The 20,155-nt window shown below is 53.1% G+C and overlaps 1 protein-coding gene across 2 annotated transcripts; it reads left to right on the top strand.

Moving 5' to 3' along the window:
- Positions 1 to 10,592: 10,592 nt before the first annotated feature.
- Positions 10,593 to 18,477, top strand: FKBP8 (FKBP prolyl isomerase 8; the record flags this gene model as incomplete). 2 transcript variants are annotated; one of them, XM_080715296.1, is made up of 8 exons in its annotated part: positions 10,593 to 10,899; positions 16,500 to 16,669; positions 16,744 to 16,832; positions 16,929 to 17,146; positions 17,326 to 17,498; positions 17,685 to 17,762; positions 18,091 to 18,222; positions 18,391 to 18,477. In XM_080715296.1, the coding sequence occupies 8 exons, from the start codon at positions 10,593 to 10,595 to the stop codon at positions 18,475 to 18,477; spliced, it is 1,254 nt and encodes a 417-aa protein (XP_080571422.1). The 2 variants fall into 2 exon arrangements, with proteins under 2 accessions (XP_080571422.1, XP_080571421.1); XM_080715295.1 differs by having other exon boundaries at positions 16,926 to 17,146.
- Between the last annotated feature and the right edge of the window lie 1,678 nt (positions 18,478 to 20,155).

Here is a 20,155-nt window from a genome sequence, read left to right as displayed (position 1 = left end):
GCCTATTTTATATTTTATTTGGAAACAGCATCTTTAAAACTAGCGAGGCTGGCTTCCAACCTGCAGGATCCTCCAGTCTCCGCCTCCCAAGCGGAATTACCACGCCCGGCCACCAGTGGGTCTTTCTGTCTCAATTTGCCAAGTACTGGGATTACAGTGTATGCCACCACACCCTGGTATTTTTTATTTTGGTAATGGGAATTGAACCCTGGAGTATTCAACCTGCAACCTACACTCCCAGCCCTATTTTTATCTTTTATTTTGAAACAGGGCCTTACTAGGTTGATGACAGTTTCACTATATGCTGACACAGTCCTCAAACCTATGATCCTTTTGTCTCAGCCGCTTCTCCCAAGTACTGGGATTACAGGCATACACCATCATTCCCGGCTTCAATTTTTTTTTAAAAAAAAAAAGGTCTCACTTAAAGCCGGGCGTGGTGGTGCACGCTTGTAATCCCAGCATTCGGGAGGCTGAGACCTGAGGATCGTGGTTCGTGGACAGCCTCAGCTACTTAGTGAGGCCCTCTGCAACTCAGTGAGACCTGGTTTCAAAATAAAAAAATAAAAAATAGGGCAGGGGGTGTAGCTCGGAGGTCAAATGTCCCTGGGTCCCGTCCCCAGACCCGCAAAAAAAAAAAAGGTCTTACTAAGTTGCAGAGGGCCACACTAAGTTACTGGGGCTAGCTATGAACCAGCAATCCTCTTGTCTCACCCTTCAAAGTACTACAATTATAAGCCTGGCCACCACCATACCTGGTTCCTGGCTACTCCCTTACATATTTTGGGGAGAGGTTAAGTTGGGGTGGAACCCAGGGGCATTCTACCTCCGTGCTACACCCCCAGCCTGATTTTTTTTTTTTTTTTTTTTGGTGGTTCTGGGGTTCCTGGAAGCCCTTCTACCTCCGGGCTACACTCCCTATTTTTACATTTTTATTTGGAAACAGGGTCTCCTAAGCCAATGTGTGTGGCTGGCTTCGAACCTGCGTGATCCTCCTGTCTCTGCCTTCCAAGCGCAGGGATTACAAGCATGCGCCACCACGCCCGGCCTGATTTTTTATTCTTTATTTTGAAACAGGGTCTCACTGAGTTGCAAAGGGCCTCACTAGGTAGCTGAGGCTGTCCGCGAACCGCGATCCTCCTGATCTCAGGATCTCCTTCTGGGATTACAAGTGTGAGCCAACACGCCCGCTGGAATTGAACATTTTTGAAGAGTGCTGGTCTGGCAGGATGTCCACCTGTGTGTGTTTGCCCCACATTTTCTTCTGAGCAGAGTGAGATGATGTCCTCTAGACAGAAATTACACAGCAGCTATGATGTGTTCTCAGGGGATCCTGCCAAGAGTCCTGGATGTCAGTGTGTTTTGTTACTGGGGAACTCGAGCTTGGTTATTTGCTTAAGGCAGTGGCTGCCAGTTTCCCTACTGCAAAATTACTCTTTTCCCTATTTGCAAATGCCCTATTTTTGAAATTATTATTATTATTATTATTATCATTATTATTATTATTATTGTTACTCTTTTAGGTGCGGGGTATTGAATCCAGGGACACACTTATCTCCGAGTGACACCTTTGGCCCTTTTTATTCTGAAAAAGGGTCTTGCTGATTTGCTGAGGCTACCCTCAAACTCACGATCCTCCTGTCTCAGCCTCCCAAGTAGTAGGATTACAAATGTGTACCACCATGCCGTTTTGTTTATATGTTTTACCTACTAATTTTATTTTATTTGGTCTTGCTTATCCTCAGCAACTTGGCGAAACCATGTTTCAAAATTAAGTACAGTAGTTGAGTGTGGTGCACGCTTGTAATCCCAGCACTTGGGAGGCTGAGACCGGAGGATTGCACAAGTTCGAAGCCAGCCTCAGCTAGTTAGTGAGGCTCTCAGCAACATAGTGAGACCCTGTTTCAAAAATAAAATATAAAATAGGGCTGGGAGTTATAGCCTGGAGGTAGAAAGCCTCTGGGTTCCCCAGACCTGAAAAAAAAAAAAATAGGGCTGGAAGTATAGCTGGGAGGTAGAATGGCCCTGAGTTCCATCCCCAGTACTGCAAACAAATAAAATAAAATTAAAATAAATAATTAAGCCGGGCGTGGCGGCACATGTTTGTAATCCCCGCGCTTGGGAGGTGGGGACTGGAGGATAGTTCAGGTTCAAAGCCAGCCATGCTGGCTTAGGAGACCCTGTTTCCAAATTAAAAAATATAAAAAATAGGTCTGGGAGTGTAGCCCGGAGGTAGAAGGGTTTCCAGGAATCCCAGTACCACCTAAATAAATAAATAAATAAATAAATAAATAAAATTAGGCTGGCAATATAGCTCAGAGGTAATATGACCCTAGGTTTGATGCCCAGTACCACAAAATTGAAGAGAGATAGCCGGGCATGGTCGTGCACGCTTGTAATCCCAGCATTCGGGATTACACGCTGTCGAGTGGACTGGACCCCCGACTCTAGGGCAGCCTGGGCTGCAGGGAGCTGGGCTGGGGCTGCTGGGAGATGCCAGACTGTTCAGGCCACAGCACTGGCCGCCCTGGTTGGAGAAACCGAGCTTTCAGTGGGTCCCCTGGGCCCTGCTGTGTGCCAGGAAACCTTTATGAGGGTCGGAAAGGGGAGGGGAGGGGCTGCACATCAAGTCCAAAAGGGACTTAGCCAGTCCTGAATTTTTTGTATACAATGGACGACAGATGAGAATTTTATTTATTTATATATTTTTTGGTGGTACTGGGGATGGAACCCTCCTACCCCGGGCTACACTCCCAGACCTATTTTATATTTTTACTTGGAAACAGGGTCTGGCTTCGAACCTGCACAATCCTCCTGTCTCCTCCTCCCAAGCGCGGGGACTACAAGTGTGCGCTACCACGCCTGGCTCCAGCCCTATTTTTGTATTATTCTTCTTTTTTTTTTTTTTTTTTGTACTAGGGATGAAACCCAGAGGCATTCTACCTCTGGGCTACATCCCCATCCCCAGCCTGATTTTTTAGTTTTTTATTTATTTTATTTCATTTTATTTCTTTTTTTTTTTTTTTTTTGCGGTACTAGGGATGGGACCCAGGGGCATTCTACTTCTGACCTACACCCCCAGCCCTATTTTTTTATTCTTTATTTTGAAACAGGGTCTCACTGAGTTGCAGAGGGCCTCACTAAGTAGCTGAAGCTGTCCACGAACCACGATCGTCTGGTCTCAGACTCCGGAATGCTGGAATTACAAGTGTGCGCCACCAGATCAATTTTTTATTATTCATTTTGAAACAGGGTCTCACTGAATTGCAAAGGGCCTCACTAAGTAGCTGAGGCTGTCTGTGAACCTGGATCCCCCTGTCTCAGCCTCCCAAATGCTGGGATTAAAAGCATGTGCGTAGGCCGGGCGTGGTGGCGCACTCTTGTAATCCCCGCGCTTGGGAGGCTGAGACAGGAGGATCGCACGGGTTCGAAGCCAGCCTCAGCTACTGAGTGAGGCTCTCGGCAACTTAGTGAGACCCTGTTTCCAAATAAAGTATAAAAAACAAGTTGGGAGTGTAGTCCAGAAGTAAAAAGCCCCTGGGTTCTACCCCAGTACCACCAAAAAAACAAAAACAACAACAAAAAAAAGCATGTGCCACCACGCCCAGCTTTTATTATTTTATTATTTTATTTATTTATTTTGGTGGTACTGGGGGTGGAACCCAGAGGCTTTCTACCTCCGGGCTATACTCCCAGACCATTTTTATATTTTATTTGGAGATAGGGTCTCACTAAGTTGCCGAGAGCCTCACTAAGTAGCTGAGGCTGGCTTCGAACCCGTGCGATCCTCCTGTCTCAGCCTCCCAAGCGCGGGGATTACAAGCGTGCGCCACCACGCCCGGCTTATTCTTTATTTTAAAACAAGGCCTCGCTAAGCTGCCGAGGCTTTCCAAGACCCGTGATCCTCCTGTCTCGGCCTCCCAAGTACGGAGATTACAAATGTTCCCTGCCGGCCGGGCGTGGTGGCGCACGCTTGTAATCCCCGCGCTTGGGAGGCTGAGACAGGAGGATCGCGCAGGTTCAAAGCCAGCCGCGCGCGCTGGCTTAGGAGACCCTGTTTCCAAAATGAAAATGTAAAAATAGGTCTGGGAGTGTAGCCCGGAGGTAGAAGGGCTTCCAGGAACCCCAGTACCACCAAAAAAAAAAAAAAACAAATGTTCCCTGCCACGCCCGCTACAGTTTCGTTTCTTACTTAGACCTCATCTGAGCTGCTATTAAATGCTGTCTGTCCCCTAGTGCAGGATCCAGGTCAGTTTCTAGGAAGAGAAACTCGTCGGGAGGAAGGACCAGGTCCATTTGGCCAGTCAGCACTGTGACCTCGGACAAGGCCATTGATGGCCTAGGACCTTGGTTCCCTCATCTATAAGATGAAAGCCAGGCGTGCTGGTACACTCCGGTAGTCCTGTGCTGATATGGGTGGAGAGCCTGAGCCCAGAGGTTTGAGACCAGCAAAAGTGCAGTGGCACATGCCTGTCATCCAGTACTTGAGAGAATCAGGTTCAGCGTGAGCTTCGGCAACTTAGCAAGGCCTTGACAACTTTTTTTTTTTTTTTTTTTTTTTTGCAAGTCTAGGGATGGAACCCAGGGGCATTGGACCTCCGAGCTACACCCCCTGCCCTATTTTTTATTCTTTATTTTGAAACCGGGTCTCACTGAGTTGCAAAGGGCCTAAGTAGCTGAGGCCGTCCGCGAACCGCGATCTTCCGGTCTCAGCCTCCCGAATGCTGGGATTACAAGCGTGTGCCACCACGCCCGGCTCCTGTACTATTCTTAATAACGAATAATAATTTAAAAAAATAATTAAAAAAATAATTAAAATAAAAAATAATAATTAAAAAAAATAAGCCCAGTATGGTGGCAAATACTTGGAATCCCAGCACTGAGGCTGGGAGGCTGAGATAGGAGGATCACAGGTTTGAGGGGCAGATTTAGCAAGTATTGAGATTTTCAAGCCGGGCGAGGTGGCGCACGCTTGTAATCCCAGCATTCAGGAGGCTGAGACTGTGGGATCAGTTCGCGGACAGCCTCAGCTACTTAAGTTGAGGCCCTCCACAACTTGGTGAGACCCTGTTTCAAAATAAAGAATAAAACATAGGGCAAGGGGTGTAGCTCGGAGGTCGAATGCCCCTGGGTTCCAGCCCCAAACGCGTGCACACACACACACACACAAAAAAAAAAAAAAAAAAAAGAAGTAAAAAAAAGTATTGAGATTTTCATCAACTTAGTGAGACCTGTTTTTGTTTGTTTGTTTGTTTGTGTACTACAATTGACCTTGGGCATTCTACCTCTGAACTACTCTCCAGCCCTATGTATGTATGTATGTATGTATGTATGTATGGTACTGGTGATTGAACCCAGGGGCATTCTACCTTTGAGTTATACCCACAGCTGCTCCTCCTCCTCCTTCTTTGCGGTACTTGGGATGGAGCCCAGGGCATCTACCATCAAGCTACATCCTCAGCACGATTTTTGATTGTTTTGAAATAGGGGCTCACTGAGTTGAAAAGGGCCTCATTAAGTAGCTGAGGCTCAGCTGGGCGTGATGGTGCAGGCTTGTAAACACAGCTTTTGGGAGGCTGAGACAGGAGAATTGCAATTCATGGACAGCCTTAGCTACTTAGTGAAGCCTTTGCAACTCGGTGAGACCCTGTTTCAAAATAAAAGAATAAAAGCCGGGCGTGGTGGGCACGCTTGTCATCCCAGCATTCGGGAGGCTGAGACCGGAGGATCACGGTTTGCAGCCAGCCTCGCTACTTAGTGAGGCCCTCTGCAACTCAGTGAGAGCCTGTTTCAAAATAAAGAATAAAAAATTGGGCAGGGGGTGTAGCTCGGAAGTCGGATGCCTCTAGGCTCCATCCCCAGACCCGCAAAAAGAAAGAAAGGAGAAAGAAAAAGAGAAAGAAAGAAAGAAAGAAAAAATTGGGCAGGGGGTATAGCTCAGAGGTCAAATGTCTCTGGGTTCCATCTCCAGACCTGCAAATAAATAAATAAATAAATAAATAAATAAATAAATAAATAATAAAAATGAAATAATAAAAATAGGGCTGGGGGTATAACTCAAGAGGTAGAATGCCCCTGAGTTCCTTCTCCAGTACTGAAGAAGAAGAAGAAGAAGAAGAAGAAGAAGAGAGGAGGAGGAGGAGGAGGAGGAGGAGGAGGAGGAGGAGGAGATGGATGGGGCAAGTGGGCCTATTCTGCAGACACAAACAATGAGGTTCAGAGATGGATGGGAATCACCCAGGGCCTTCAGAACTGAACTGGGACAGGGTTAATTTGCTGCCAACCCCTGGATGACCTGTCACACATCCTCCCTGCCCTTGCTCGTTTCCACGGTGCTTTACCCCCAAGCTGGGATTCAGCGGTTGCACCCTGCTATTCCAGTACTAGGGAGGCTGAGACGGGGGATCACAGGTTCGAGGAAAGCCTCAGCAATTTGGTGAGGCTCTTAGCAGCCTAGTGAGACCCTGTTTCAAAATAAAAAATCAGCTGGGCATGGTGGTGCACGCTGGGCATCCCAGTACTTGGGAGGCTGAGACAGGAGTATCACAGATTCAAGGACAGCCTCAGCAAGCAGTAAGGCTTTCATCAACCTAGCGAGAGACCCTGTTTCAGATTAAAAAATAAAATGGCGCTGGGGGTGTAGCTCAAAGGTAAAATGCCTCTGGGTTCAATCTCCAGTACCACCAAAAATAAAAAATAAATAAAAGTTTGGTTTTTTTTGGTGGTACTGGGGTTCCTGGAAGCCCTTCTACTTACGGGCTACACTCCCAGACCTATTTTATACTTTTTTATTTTTGGAAACAGGGTCTCTTAAACCAGCGCGGCTGGCTTCGAACCTTCGAACCTGCATGATCCTCCCGTCTGTGCCTCCCAAACGTGGGGATTACAAGCGTGCGCCACCACGCCCGGCATAAAAATAAATAAAATTTAAAAAATTGGTCTTGGGCTTGGTGTATAGCTCAGAAGTAGAATGCCCCTAGGTTTAATCCCTAGTATAAATAAATAAATAAATAAATAAATAAATAAATAAATAAATGGCTGGGGGTGTAGCCCAGAGGTAGAATGCCTCTGGGTTCAATCCCCAGTTCAGAAGAAGAAGACAGAAGAAACAGAAGAAGCAGAAGCAGCAGCAGAAGATGATGGCGACGAGGAGGAGGAGGAGGAGGAGGAGGAGGAAGAAAAAGGAGGAAGAGGAGACCCTGTTTAAAAATTAAAAATAGCCAGGCATGGTGGCATGTGCTTGTAATCCCAGCGCTTGGGAGGCTAAGACAGGAGGATCACGGTTTGCGGACAGCCTCAGCTATTTAATGAGGCCCTTTGCAACTCAGTGAGATCCTGTTTTAAAATAAAGAATAAAAAAATAGGTCTGGGGCTCAGGGTGGCGGCACACGCTTGTAATCCTAGCATTCGGGAGGCTGAGGCTGGAGGATCACAGTTCTCGGACAGCCTCAGCTACTTAGTGAGGCCCTTTGCAATTCAGTGGGACCCTGTTTCAAAATAAAGAATAAAAAATATGGTTGGGGCTGGGCATGGTGGCACACGCTTGTAACCCAGCATTCTGGAGGCTAAGACTGGAGGATCGCGGTTCACGGACAGCCTCCGCTACTTAGTGAGGCCCTATGCAACTCAGTGAGACCCTGTTTCAAAATAAAAGAATAAACAACGGGTAGGGGCTGTAGCTTGGAGGTCAAATGCCCCTGGGTTCCATCCCCAGACCCGCAAAAAAAAAAAAAAAAAAGGGTTGGGATGTAGCTAGAAGGTAGAATGTCCCTTGGGTTCTATTCCCAGTACCAAAAAAAAAAAAAAAAAAAAAAAGAAAAAGAAAAAAGAAAAAATTTTGGGAGTGTAACTCAGAGTCAGAGGTAGATTGCCCCTGAGTTCCATCCCCAATACTGCAAAATAAATAAATAAATAAATAACCACCACCAAAAAAAAAAAAAAAAAAAAAATTTTTAAAGAATAAAAAATTAGGGCTTGGAGTGTATAGGTCAGAGATGGAGTGCCCCATTCTTAGTACTGCAAAAAAACAAAATAAAAAAATAAAATAGGGCCAGGAGCGTGGCTCAGAAGAAAAACTCCTCTGCTTTCCATGCCGAGTACAAGGAAAAAAAGAACGAAAGAAAGAAAGGAAAAGAGGAAGAAAGAAAATAAAAAGAAAAAATAAAGCTGGAATCACAGGCACAGGCCTGTGATTCCAGTACTTGGGAAGCTGAGACAGGACTGCAGCCGGTTCAAGGACAGCCTCAGCAACAGAGACGCTCAGTAACCTAGGAGATCCTGTATCCAAAAAAAAGGATCAGGAGGTAGCTCAGAGGTAGAAACACTCCTGGGTTCCATCCCCAGCACTCCAGTACCCACAAAATAATGCAGATCATCCTAGAAGGGGTAACCTGCTGAGGAGGAGAGGAAACCGGGCTTGTGCGACCTAAGTGCTCGGTTTCAAAACACGAAACCCCACCCCACGAGGGCCCCTCTCCCCGGGGGCCCCTCGAGACCCTGTGGCTTCGAGGGCGGGGGCTTCTCCTGGGGGCTCTGCAAGCCTGGTCGCCCACCCTGCTGCGGCTGAGCCCCCCGGTGGCTCGGGGCCGCCTTCCTGACTTGGGGACCTGCGGGCGAGGCTGGTTCTGCGTGCCCTTGGCAGGGGCTCTCCCCCCGGGGCCGGCCCTCCGTCGGGGCTCCGCTGCTCACTCATCAGTCCCCCCGCGGCCGCTACCCTGAAGCCCGGGAGGGTTGTTTTCCCAACAGCCCCCGCGGTGAAGGCGCACGCTTGGGGGTGCTTATCCCCATCTCACAGACGCCCAGGGGTGACGTCCGCACGACCGCCTGGAGTCGTACCGAGCGGAGCTGTACTTTCTTCGCGTAGGGCTGGAAGTCGAGCCCATGATCCTCCGATTCCCCAACCCCCAACAGCCCGGACACCGAGGCCCCTTTAAGAACGTCCCTCCGAACCCAGCAGGAAGGGGGCGGCGCCCGCCCCTGGGATGGACGCGCGTACCAGCCAACCACCGCGTCAGCCGCGGCGGCGGCGGCCAATGAAAGCAGCGGGGCGTGTTCGGCGCCCGAGCCTGGTTCCCGAGGCGCGGCGGCCGCGGCTGGGGGCGGGGAGGGGGCGCAGGACCCCAGCTGGGGGTCCCGGAGCCGCAGGCACGTGTCCGGGGCGCCGTGGCTGTGCGGGTCGGGGGCACTGCGGGCCGCGCTGGCCTAGCGGGGGTCGCGGTGCTTGGCGGGGCGGGGGCGGCCAGCGGGTTGGGGGGTCGGGAGGCCAAGGCGGACCCGGGGCTGTTGGCTTCGGCGCTGGGGGGCGCCGGGCCCGGGGGTCGGGCTGGCGGCGTCGGGCTGTCCGGGGGCGTTGGGGAGTTTGAGGCTAAGCGGGCCGGGCCGGGGGCATCCGGGCCGGGGTGTCAGGGGACCGGGTGGGTGGGCGTCGATGTCGTCGGTGTTTCAGGGGACTGAGCGTCCAGGGAGAGCTCGCCCAGCCTGGGCCGGCGTTTGGGTGGGAGGCCCAGTGGTGCAGCGCGGGGCATTGTGGGGTGGGGGCTGGGAGGGTCTCGCTGTGCCGGATCCCGGAAGGAGCCGGGCAGGTGCGGATCGGGGCGGGGGCCTGGGAGCAGCCGGGGCTTGCTCAGCCCAGGTACCGCGGGGTGTGGGGTTGGGGGCTCCCTGCAGGCCTGGAGCCAGCTGAGCCTCTGTGGCCTGCCTCTGGGGTCTCCTCCAGTCCCCATAAAGGCTTAATTTGAGTGGGTGGGAGGGAAGGAGGCTCGGTGGCCACGGAGCCCCCATTACCACCACCACGTAGGGTCTGGGCCAGAGTCCCTGCTGTTGGGTTGAGAGGGTATCCTGCGCTTCAGGCTGTTGACAGAAAAAGGCTTAGGGATTTGGGCCATTGGGGCTGGTGCTGGTGACTGGGGAAAGGGAGGTTTCTTTAAGAGACAGGGCAGAGGCTAAGACAGCAGGATTACAGGTTCGAGGGCCAGGCCCTAAGAAACTTGCTGAGACCCTCTTTCAAAATAAGAGGCAAAAGAGGGCTGGGATGTAGCCCAGAAGTAGAATGCCTCTAGCTTCAATCCCCAGTGCAAAAGGACTGTTGAAGGGTAGGATACCCAGACCCCGAGGGGCCCAGAGACTGTAAAAATGGCTTCCCCCTCAGCCTCAGGGGCTTTCCTCCTCAAAAAAAAGAGAAAAAAACTCTATCTTAGCATTACTCAGATAGTCTCCATGGTTCTACCCTACCCCTGCTGTGGCTTGATTGATAACCTTGGGCGGATGGCTTTGCCTCTTTGGGCCTTAGTTTCCTTTTCTGCAGAATGTTGGGAAGGGGAGTTCCCTACTTCCTGGGTGTCTTACAAGATTAAATAATAATTAGTGCTAATAATAGCTAATACCGGCGAGCCTGATGCGTGGGTGGTTAATCTCTCTCAAGTCCAGGTTGTTGTTGTGCCCACTCTACAGAGGAGGAAACTGAGACGTCAGGCTCCTGAGTCACTCAGCAAGCCATCGGTGCAAGAGTGAGTGGAATGGGGAGGGTCTTGAGGCCAGGGCGTGCTGACCCCAGCCCTGCCCTCCCCCAGGGCCAGTCCCGTCCCCCCAGCAGCATGGCATCTCTTGAGCCCGCTGAGCCAGCAGCCCCGCCACCCGCTGGGGTCCCGCCACTGGAGGACTTTGAGGTACTGGATGGGGTTGAAGATGCAGAAGGTGAGGAGGAGGAGGAGGAGGAAGAGGAAGAGGAGGAGGAAGAAGAGGAAGATGAAGATCTGAGTGAGCTGCCGCCGCTCGAGGACATGGGACAGTCTGCCTTGGAGCAGGCTGAGCAGCCAGGAGCCCTGGCCCGAGAGTTCCTGGCCGCCATGGAGCCTGAGCCCGCCCCAGCGCCGGCCCCGGAAGAGTGGCTGGACATCCTGGGTAAGGAGCAGGGTGGCTTGGGTTGGCCCGCAGAGCCCAGAGGGCTCAGAGTGACCTCGGCCTTGGCCTCCTGTTCCCTGAGCGGCGTTTCCCCACTTCTGCTAGCAGGGTTGGCAGTCACCTGGGAGCGGTGGACATTGCCAGCTTAGAGGCAGCTGCCGAGACCTCGCGTTTCTGAACTTCATTCATTGTCTCCCAGGCGCAGACCGCGGGCTGTGTCTTGTCTCTGTTTGCCAGACTGTTAACAGCAGCTCAGAGAGGCTGAGTCACCTGCCCAGAGCCGCACAGCAAGCATGTCTGGAGCCAGCAGCTCCCAGCCCCCAGTGTATCTTTCTGGGCGTTTGATTGACACATGCTGGTTCTCCAGAAAAATGCATCCTGAGGACAGATATGTCTCGGGACTGTCCTCTTTTGTTTGTCCCCCTAGCTGGCTTACACATTCATTTTTTGTTTTTGTAGTGCTGGGGATGGAACCCAGGGCCTCATGCATGCTAGGCAGGTATTTTACCATTGAGCTGAACCCTGAGTCGGGGTCTTTTTCTTTTTTTTTTTTTTTTTTTCTTCTTTAGTACTGGGTATGGAACCCAGGGGCATTTCATCTCCAAGCTACATTCTCAGCCCTTTTTTTTTTTTTTTTTTTTTTGGTACTGGGAATGGAACCCAGGGGCATTTGATCTCCGAGCTACACTTCCAGCCCTGTTTTTTATTCTTAATTTTGAAACAGGGTCTCACTGAGTCGAAAGGACCTCACTGAGTAGCTGAGGCCGTTCACGGTCCTCCTGTCTCAGCCTCCCAAGTGCCGGGTTTACAAGCGTGCGGCACCACGCCTGGCTTGAGACAGGGTCTTACAAAGTTTCCCAGGCTGGCTTCAAACTTGTGATCCTCCCGCCTCAGTCTCCTGAGTCACTAGGATTATAGGTGTGTGCCACCACATCTGCTTCAGTATTTTTTTTTTTTTTTTTCTCAATACTGGGAAAGGAACCCAGAGGCTTTCTACCTTTGGGCTACACCCCCAGCCCTATTTTTCATTCTTTATTTTGAAAAAAAGGTCTCACTGGTTTGCAAAGGGCCTCACTAAATAGCTGAGGCTGTCTGCCAACCTTGATCCTTTCAGCCTCCCAAATGCTGGGATTACAAGCGGGCACCACCATACCCAGCTTCCGTATTATTTTTAAAATGCTTTATAACTATGAAGTTTTATTAGTAATTATTGTTATATTTGGGGGGGATTTTTTGAGGTGTTGCGGATGGAACCCAGGGCCTTGCATATGCTAAACAAGCACTAACCACTGAGCTACACCCAGCCCTTCATTATTATTTTTTTTAATTTTTTTATTTTTATGTGGATCATATTGAAAAGGACATACATTCAGACCCAGCCCTCATTCTTTTATTTTTCTTTCTTTTTTCCTTTCTTTTTCTTTTCTTTTTTCTTTTTTTGCGGTTTCTGAGGATGGAACCCAGGGGCATTTGACCTCCGAGCTACACCCCCTGCCCTGTTTTTTATTCTTTATTTTGAAACCGGGTCTCACTGAGTTGCAGAGGGCCTCGCTAAGTAGCCGAGGCTGTCCGCGAACCGCGATCCTCCGGTCTCAGCCTCCCGAATGCTGGGATTACAAGCGTGCGCCACCGCGCCCGGCTCCCTCGTTATTATTCTAAAGGCTCAGGGAAGTCCTGAAATGTAAAAAATCTAGGTGAATTCTCATACCTGCCCTCCTGGTCCCTATCACAATTCCAAAATGAGAGAAATGTTCGTATTCTGTGGAAAACACGTGGCCACCAATCCTGATATCCCGTATGCTAAATAATCCCAGTACCCATGTAATAAATAATATGTCTATGCCATATCATTATTATTATTATTTATCTTTTTTTTTTTTTTTGGTGGCACTGGGAATTGAACCCAGAAAGCATTCCATCTCTGAGCTATACCCCAGCCCTTTTTATTTTGAAACAAGGTCTTACTAGGTTGCTGAGTCTCGCTAAGTTGCCGAGGCTAGTCTTAAACCTGTGATCCTCCTGTTTCAGCCTCCCCAGTACTGAGATTACAGTCGTGCACCACCAGACCTGGCTAATAACTAGTATTTTGTTTGTTTTGGTATTGAGGATTGAACTCAGAGGCATTCTACCTCTGAGCTATACCCCAGCCCCCCCCCTTTTTTTTTTTTTTTTTTTTGCGAGTCTGGGGATGAAACCGAGAGGCATTTGACCTCCGAGCTACACCCCCTGGCCAATTTTTTATTCTTTATTTTGAAACAGGGTCTCACTGAGTTGTGGAGGGCCTCACTGAATAGCTGAGACTGTCTGCGAACCACGACCCTCTGGTCTCAGCCTCCCAAATGCTGGGATTACAAGTGTGTGCCACCACGCCCGGCTCCAGCCCTATTTTTTTTTTTTTTTTTGGTGGTACTGGGGTTCCTGGAAGCCCTTCTACCTCCGGGCTACACTCCCAGACCTATTTTTACATTTTTATTTGGAAACAGGGTCTCTTAAGCCAGCGCGCCAGGCTTCGAACCTGCGCGATCCTCCTGTCTCTGCCTCCCAAGCCCCGGAATTACAAGCGTGCGCCGCCACGCCCGGCCATCCAGCCCTATTTTTTAATGTTAATTTTGAAACAGGGTCTTGCTAGGTTAATGAGAGTCTTACTATTTCCTGAGGCTGGTCTCAAACCTGCAATTCTGTGTCAGCCTCCTAAGTACTGGGATTACAAGCTTGTGGCACCTTGCTGGTCTTAACAACCGGTGTTAACAATACTACTAAGTCAGATGCAGTGGGGAGCCTCTGCATTCCCCGCACCCTGGAGGCTAAGACAGGAGTCCAGGAGTTGAGGGCTAGCCAGGGCAGCCCAGAGAAATCTTGTCTCAAAATAATAACAACAGCAGTGCTTTAGCAGGAGTTTCAGGTATCACTGACATCGATAACACAGGAATGTTTGAATTTAACCACTAATAAAAATGTCACTCTCGATGGGCATGGTATACATGCTTGTTATTCCAGTACTTGGGAGGCCGAGGCAGAAGGATCAGGTCCAAGGCTAGCCTTAGCAACCTGGTGAGACCCTGAAGAACTTAGTGCAGTGAGGCTGTCTCAAAATAAAAAACAAGCCGGGCGTGGTGGCGCACGCTTGTAATCCCTGCGCTTGGGAGGCTGAGACAGGAGGATGGCGCAGGTTCGAAGCCAGCCTCACCTGCTTAAGAGACCCTGTTTCCAAAATAAAACTATAAAATAGGTCTGGGAGTGTAGCCTGGAGGTAGACGGCCCATGGGTTCCATCCCCAGTACCAACACACACACACACACACACACACAATAATAATAATAAATAAAAATAAAGTAGCTGGGCGTGGTGGCGCACGCTTGTAATCCCCGCATTTGGGAGGCAGAGACAGGAGGATCGCACAGGTTCGAGACCATCCTCAGCTACTTAGTGAGGCTCTCAGCAACTTAGTGAGACCCTGTTTTCAAATAAAGTATAAAATAGGTTTAGGAGTATAGCCCGGAGGTAGAAAAGCCCCTGGGTTCCCCCCCTTAGTACCACAAGAAAAATAAAGTAAAATAAAATAGAAGCCAGGCGTGGTGGCGCATGCTTGTAATCCCGGTACTTGGGAGGCTGAGATAGGAGGATCCAGGTTTGTAGCCAGCCTCAGCTACTGAGTGAGGCCCTTCTCAACTTCCTGAGACCCTGTTTCAAAGTAAAGAATAAAATGTTGGGCTGGAGGTGTAGCTCAAAGGTAGAATGCCCCTCTATGCCAGCACCACACAAAAAATAAAATAATTTGAGCCAGGTGTGGTGGCGCACGCTTGTAATCCCCGCGCTTGGGAGGCTGAGACGGGAGGATCGCACAGGGTCGAAGCCAGCCTCAGCTACTCCGTGAGGCTCTCGGCAACTTAGTGAGACCCTGTTTCCAAATAAAATATAAAATAGGTCTGGGAGTATAGCCCGGAGGTAGAAAGCCCCTGGGTTCCACCCCCAGTACCATCAAAAATAATAATAATAATTAATTAATTAATTAAAAAAATACAAGTTGGCCATGGTGGTGCATGCTTGTAATCCCAGTACGTGGGAGGCTAAGACAGGAGGATCACAGGTTCGAGGACAGCTTCAGCAGATAGTGAGACTCTCATCAACCTAGGGAGACCCTGTTTCAGAATAAAAATAAAATAGGGCTGGGAGTGTAGTGTAGAGGTAGAATGTTCCTGGATTCAGTCCTCAGCACCAAAAGAAAGTCTAAAAACAGCTAATGCCAGGTGGTGCTTAGCGCCTGTTTTGCACCAGGCCAGCGCCACACACCAGTGGGTCCTTCCAGTTCACCCCGTGGCAGTGTCTCCTCTCACGTAGATGGGGAGACCGAGGCCGGGCTGCGTGGCGCGGTCTCCTTGGCTGTAGCAGTGGACGGGAGGGTGTCTGGTACGGAGAGAGCTGCCGGCTCACCCTCTGAGCTTGTGCTGCCGTCTGTTTATATTTGACCAGATGAGAAGTGGCTTCAAGGTTAGGGGCGTGGCTCAGTCACAGAGCACCTGCCCGGCATGTGCGAGACTCTGGGCCGCATCTCCAGCTCTGCAGAAAGAAAGAAAACATTGGATTCCTACTTTACAGACAAGGGAACTGAAGCCTGTGGGTGGGGGCGGAGGGTTGGCCAGAGCCCATCTCATGAGGGAAAGCAGGGCCTGGCTGCCCGTCACTGTCGCCCACAAACCTCAGGACCCAGGGGTCGGCTGTGCTCGGGTTTCCAGGCTGGATGTGCTTGTGCTGAACTATTCCAGAATAAAGATGGTGATATCAGTGTCTATGACCTTGAGGCCCCGGTCCACTCTAACTTGTAAGGTGATTGAGGCCAGTAGAGTTGTGCAGGGTGCGGGCGTGTGGGAGTGTGAGTGGCTGCATGCTCCCTCCCCAGGTCCTGCAGGCCTGGCCCTGGCCTCCGGGGTCTGTGCCCCCCAGTCCACAGCGGCGCTGCCCTGCAGGCCCCGAGGTCACCGTGCACAGGGCGGGAGCCGCAGGGGCTCCTGCGAGCTGCACAGTGAGGGGCAGCTTTGGCCTGGGACACCCTGCGTGGTGGCCAGAGAGACGCGTCTCCCCTGTGGGACGAGGGCTTAGGCTGTGTGTGCCCATGGGCTCCTCAGGTGTTTGACATTTAAGCTCAGAGTCGGTGGTGCTTTGTAGAGACCCACTCTTGGTGTTGCAAGAGCTTACTGAGGGTCACCGGGAGGCCCCACAACCACCCCAGTTCATAGATGGGTAAACTGAGGCCCAGGTGTTCAAGGATTGGGATTCGCGCCCTGGGACACTGGCTTCTCCAGTGTGCCTTTCTCTGGGTCCCACATACTAGCCCCAGCGCCTTTGACCCTCTATGTCAGGCCTGGGCGCTACTCAGCACTTCGTGCTTGCCCAGCATTCCTGAACCCCTGGGTGCCATGCCCAGCATGCAAAAAAAACTGCCCTGTGTGCCCAGTGTCCACCTGCCTGGTCCCCTGGCCCATCAGGTAGAGTGGCTGGGGGGGGGGGTTAGTCCCCCTGCCCCCCGTGGCAGGAGACGGCGGGAGCCTCGGGGGCTGGGACCCTGCTGAGCCACCCCCGGACAGGTGGTATTCCGCCTGCAGGGAACGGGCTGCTGAGGAAGAAGACGCTGGTCCCTGGCCCGCCGGGCGCCAGCCGGCCGACCAAGGGCCAGGTGGTCACGGTGCAGCTGCAGATGTCACTGGAGAACGGCACGCGGGTGCAGGAAGAGCCAGAGCTGGTGTTCACCCTGGGCGACTGCGACGTCATCCAGGTGGGCGCCAGGGCGGGCGGGGCAGGGGGCCTCCGGGCTGGGGCGCCCCTGACCCCGCCACCCTGCCCACCCAGGCCCTGGACCTCAGCGTCCCCCTTATGGACGTGGGTGAGACGGCCATGGTCACCGCTGACTCCAAGTACTGCTACGGCCCCCAGGGCAGGTGAGCACCCGGGTCCCCGTCACCAGAAGGAAGCCGAGGCAGTGGGTGGCCCACACCACCCACTGGGTCTGAGTGCCACCCATGCCCCCTCAGCAGGAGCCCGTACATACCCCCACATGCGGCCCTGTGCCTGGAGGTCACTCTGAAGACGGCTGTAGATGGGCCTGACCTGGAGATGCTGACCGGGCAGGAGCGGGTGGCCCTGGCCAACCGGAAGCGGGAGTGTGGGAACGCCCACTACCAGCGGGCAGACTTTGTGCTGGCTGCCAACTCCTACGACTTGGCCATCAAGGCCATCACCTCGAGCGCCAAAGGTGACCGCTGCCTCTGGGTCTGACCCTGCCGCCTCCCCCAGGGTGCTGCCCAGGCCTCCCGCCGGGGACCCCTACCACGGGCTGGGGCCCAGAAGTGCAAGGGTTGAAGGGTCCGGTCGGGTCCTGGGCGGAACCGCGCGTGGTGTGGCCGGCCGCCGAGTGACCACCATGCCCCACAGTGGACATGACCTTTGAGGAGGAGGAGCAGCTGCTACAGCTGAAGGTGAAGTGTCTCAACAACCTGGCCGCCTCACAGCTGAAGCTGGACCACTACCGCGCGGCCCTGCGCTCCTGCAGCCTGGTGCTGGAGCACCAGCCGGACAACATCAAGGCGCTCTTCCGCAAGGGCAAGGTGGGCCGGGCCCCGAGTGCAGGCCACGGGGCCTCAGAGGATCCCCACGTTCACGTCCTGGTGCCCCAGGGGCCCCGCTGGCCTCACCCACCCCTCCCTGTGGCCGGCACCTTGGGAACCACCTGCCCGGTGGAGCTGGCGGTGCCGCGGGGTCTGTTTCTGCGGTGACGGTGCCCTTGCCCACAGGTGCTGGCACAGCAGGGGGAGTACAGCGAGGCCATCCCTATCCTGAGGGCGGCGCTGAAGCTGGAGCCCTCCAACAAGGTGAGCGGGATGGGCGCCCGGCACCCTGCCCCACTGGTCCAAGAGATCTCCCGTGGCCAGCTCCAGTCCATCTCGCTCCAGCTTTGTGGTGTCCCCTGGGCGGCAGCAGGGGGCAGGCAGCTCGCCCGGCCCTTGGGGCCCCCGTGGGCAGTCTGGACTCGCCTCCCCTGGTTACCGTGCTCTACTCTGTCGACCTACGATGCCGCGTGGGCAGCCCCACTTGGGAGAAGCCAGGGGCATGAGTGACCCTGCCTCAGGGTCCCGGCACCGGGCAGCCCAGGTTCCCGAGGGCGCAGCGCCAGTGCCACAGCCAGCCTGCCTCCCGCAGACCATCCACGCCGAGCTCTCGAAGCTGGTGAAGAAGCACGCGGCCCAGCGGAGCACAGAGACCGCCCTGTACCGGAAGATGCTGGGCAACCCCAGCCGGCTGCCCGCCAAGTGCCCCGGCAAGGGCGCCTGGGTGAGTCAGGCTGTGGAGAAGGGGCGGCGTCGGTGGGAGAGCGGCAGGAGTCTGCTCAGGCTGGGAAGGCACAGCCAGGCAGTGGCTCTGCCAGGAGGCTGTGTGGACCGTGTTGGGAACGGAGGCCCCGGCGGCTGGTCCTGACCACCCTCTGCCCTCTCTCCACAGTCCATACCCTGGAAGTGGCTGTTTGGGGCGACAGCAGTTGCCCTGGGAGGCGTGGCGCTGTCTGTGGTCATCGCTGCCAGGAACTGACCAAGCAGGCGGCCTCCACCCCCTGTGCGCCGTGGACCCCGTCCCACACCCTACCTCCCCAGTTCCTGCCCACTGCCTCTGTTGTCCAGCCCCCCTCCGGGTCGGGGCAGCGAGGATGGGCGTCACGAAGCCCGGCGAGCAGGAGGGCCTGAGGCCCTGTTGAGGAGTGGGGTGCGGCCCAGAGGGGGGGTCTCGCTCCCCCAGACCGTGCTCACCCCCGCCCTGCCCCTGGGGTTGGTCTCACCCAAGCTGCCTCAGTTTCTCCTCCTTAACAGGCTTGGGGAAGCCCCGCCCTTCCCCGTCCTGCCCCGTTGCAGCCCCGCCCCACCTGCCACCCTCTGTCAAGGCTCTCCCCACCGTGAATAAAGCCTTCCACCTGCACCCCGTCTGCTCCCGAGCTGTTCTCTGCGGCTGGGTAGGCTGGGCCAGAGATGGCCTGGATGGATCCAGGGGTGCACAGCATTGTGGCTGTGACTGCTAGGCCAGAGTCGGGGGTCTGTTCCTGGGGTGCAGCAAACCACTGGACAGTGGGGCACCAGGGTGAGGGGCCATCGGCCCCGCCCAGTGCCCGCCCAGCCTCGCTCAGGGATGGCCACACCCCGCTCTGGGCCTCTGTCTTTTCATCTGGAGTCAGGGCTGCTTGGATTCTGCGGGGTCACATCTGTGCAGATGTATGGTCACTCCCTTAAAGAGGTGGATGGGGGTTGGAGGTGTCCCTCAGTGGTTAGTGCTGGCGAGCGGGCACCATGTCTCGGATACTTTTCCTAGCACTGCAGGTTTCTTTTTTTGAGGGGTGGGGGATTAAGCCCAGGGGCATTCATTCTTCCTTCTACTGGCAATATTCCTAGTCCTATTTTGTTTTTATTTTTCAATAGGGTCTCACCACTTGCTGAGGCTGTCCTCAAACCTGCCATCCTCCTGTCTTGGTCTCTCTCTTTTTTTATTTTTTATTTTATTTTATTTTTTGTGATACTGGGGATGGAACCCAGGGGCATTCTACCTCCGAGTGACACCCCCAGCCCTATATTTTATTCTTTATTTGGAAGCCAGGTCTCACTGAGCTGCAAAGGGCCTCACTAAGTAGCTGAGGCTGTCCTCGAACCACGATCCTCCAGTCTCAGCCTCCTGAATGCTGGGATTACAGGTGTGTGCCACCACGCCCGGCCTTGGGGACAAATATTTTATTTATTTATTTTTGGTGGTACTGGGTATGGAACCCTTCTACCTCCAGGCTACACTCCCAGACCTATTTTATATTTTTGAAACAGGGTCTCTTATGCCAGCGCGGCTGGCTTCGAACCTGCGCGATCCTCCCGTCTCCGCCTCCCAAGCGTGGGGATTACAAGCATGTGCCACCACGCCCGGCTGGAAACAGAGTCTCTTAAGCCAGCAAGGTTGGCTTTGAACCTCCGTGATCTTCCTGTCTCTGCCTCCCAAGTGCTGGGATTACTAGCGTGCGCCACCGCGCCCGGCTGGGGGGCAAATATTTTAAAGAGACCCAGATGGTAGTCAGGTGTGGTGGCACGCTCCTCTAATCCCAGTACTTAGAAGGGTGAGACAGGAGGAACACAGGCTCCGGGTAAGCCTCAGCAACTTAGGGAGACACTGTTTCAAAGTAAAAAATTAAATATGGCTGGGTGTGGTAGTGCACACCTTAATCCCAATACTTGGGAGGATG

The sequence above is a fragment of the Muscardinus avellanarius genome (assembly GCF_963383645.1).
Source record: "Muscardinus avellanarius genome assembly, chromosome: 18".
Taxonomy (NCBI): domain Eukaryota; kingdom Metazoa; phylum Chordata; class Mammalia; order Rodentia; family Gliridae; genus Muscardinus; species Muscardinus avellanarius.
The sequence above is the reverse complement of the archived record's forward strand: the minus strand, read 5'-3'. Positions and strand labels throughout refer to the sequence as shown.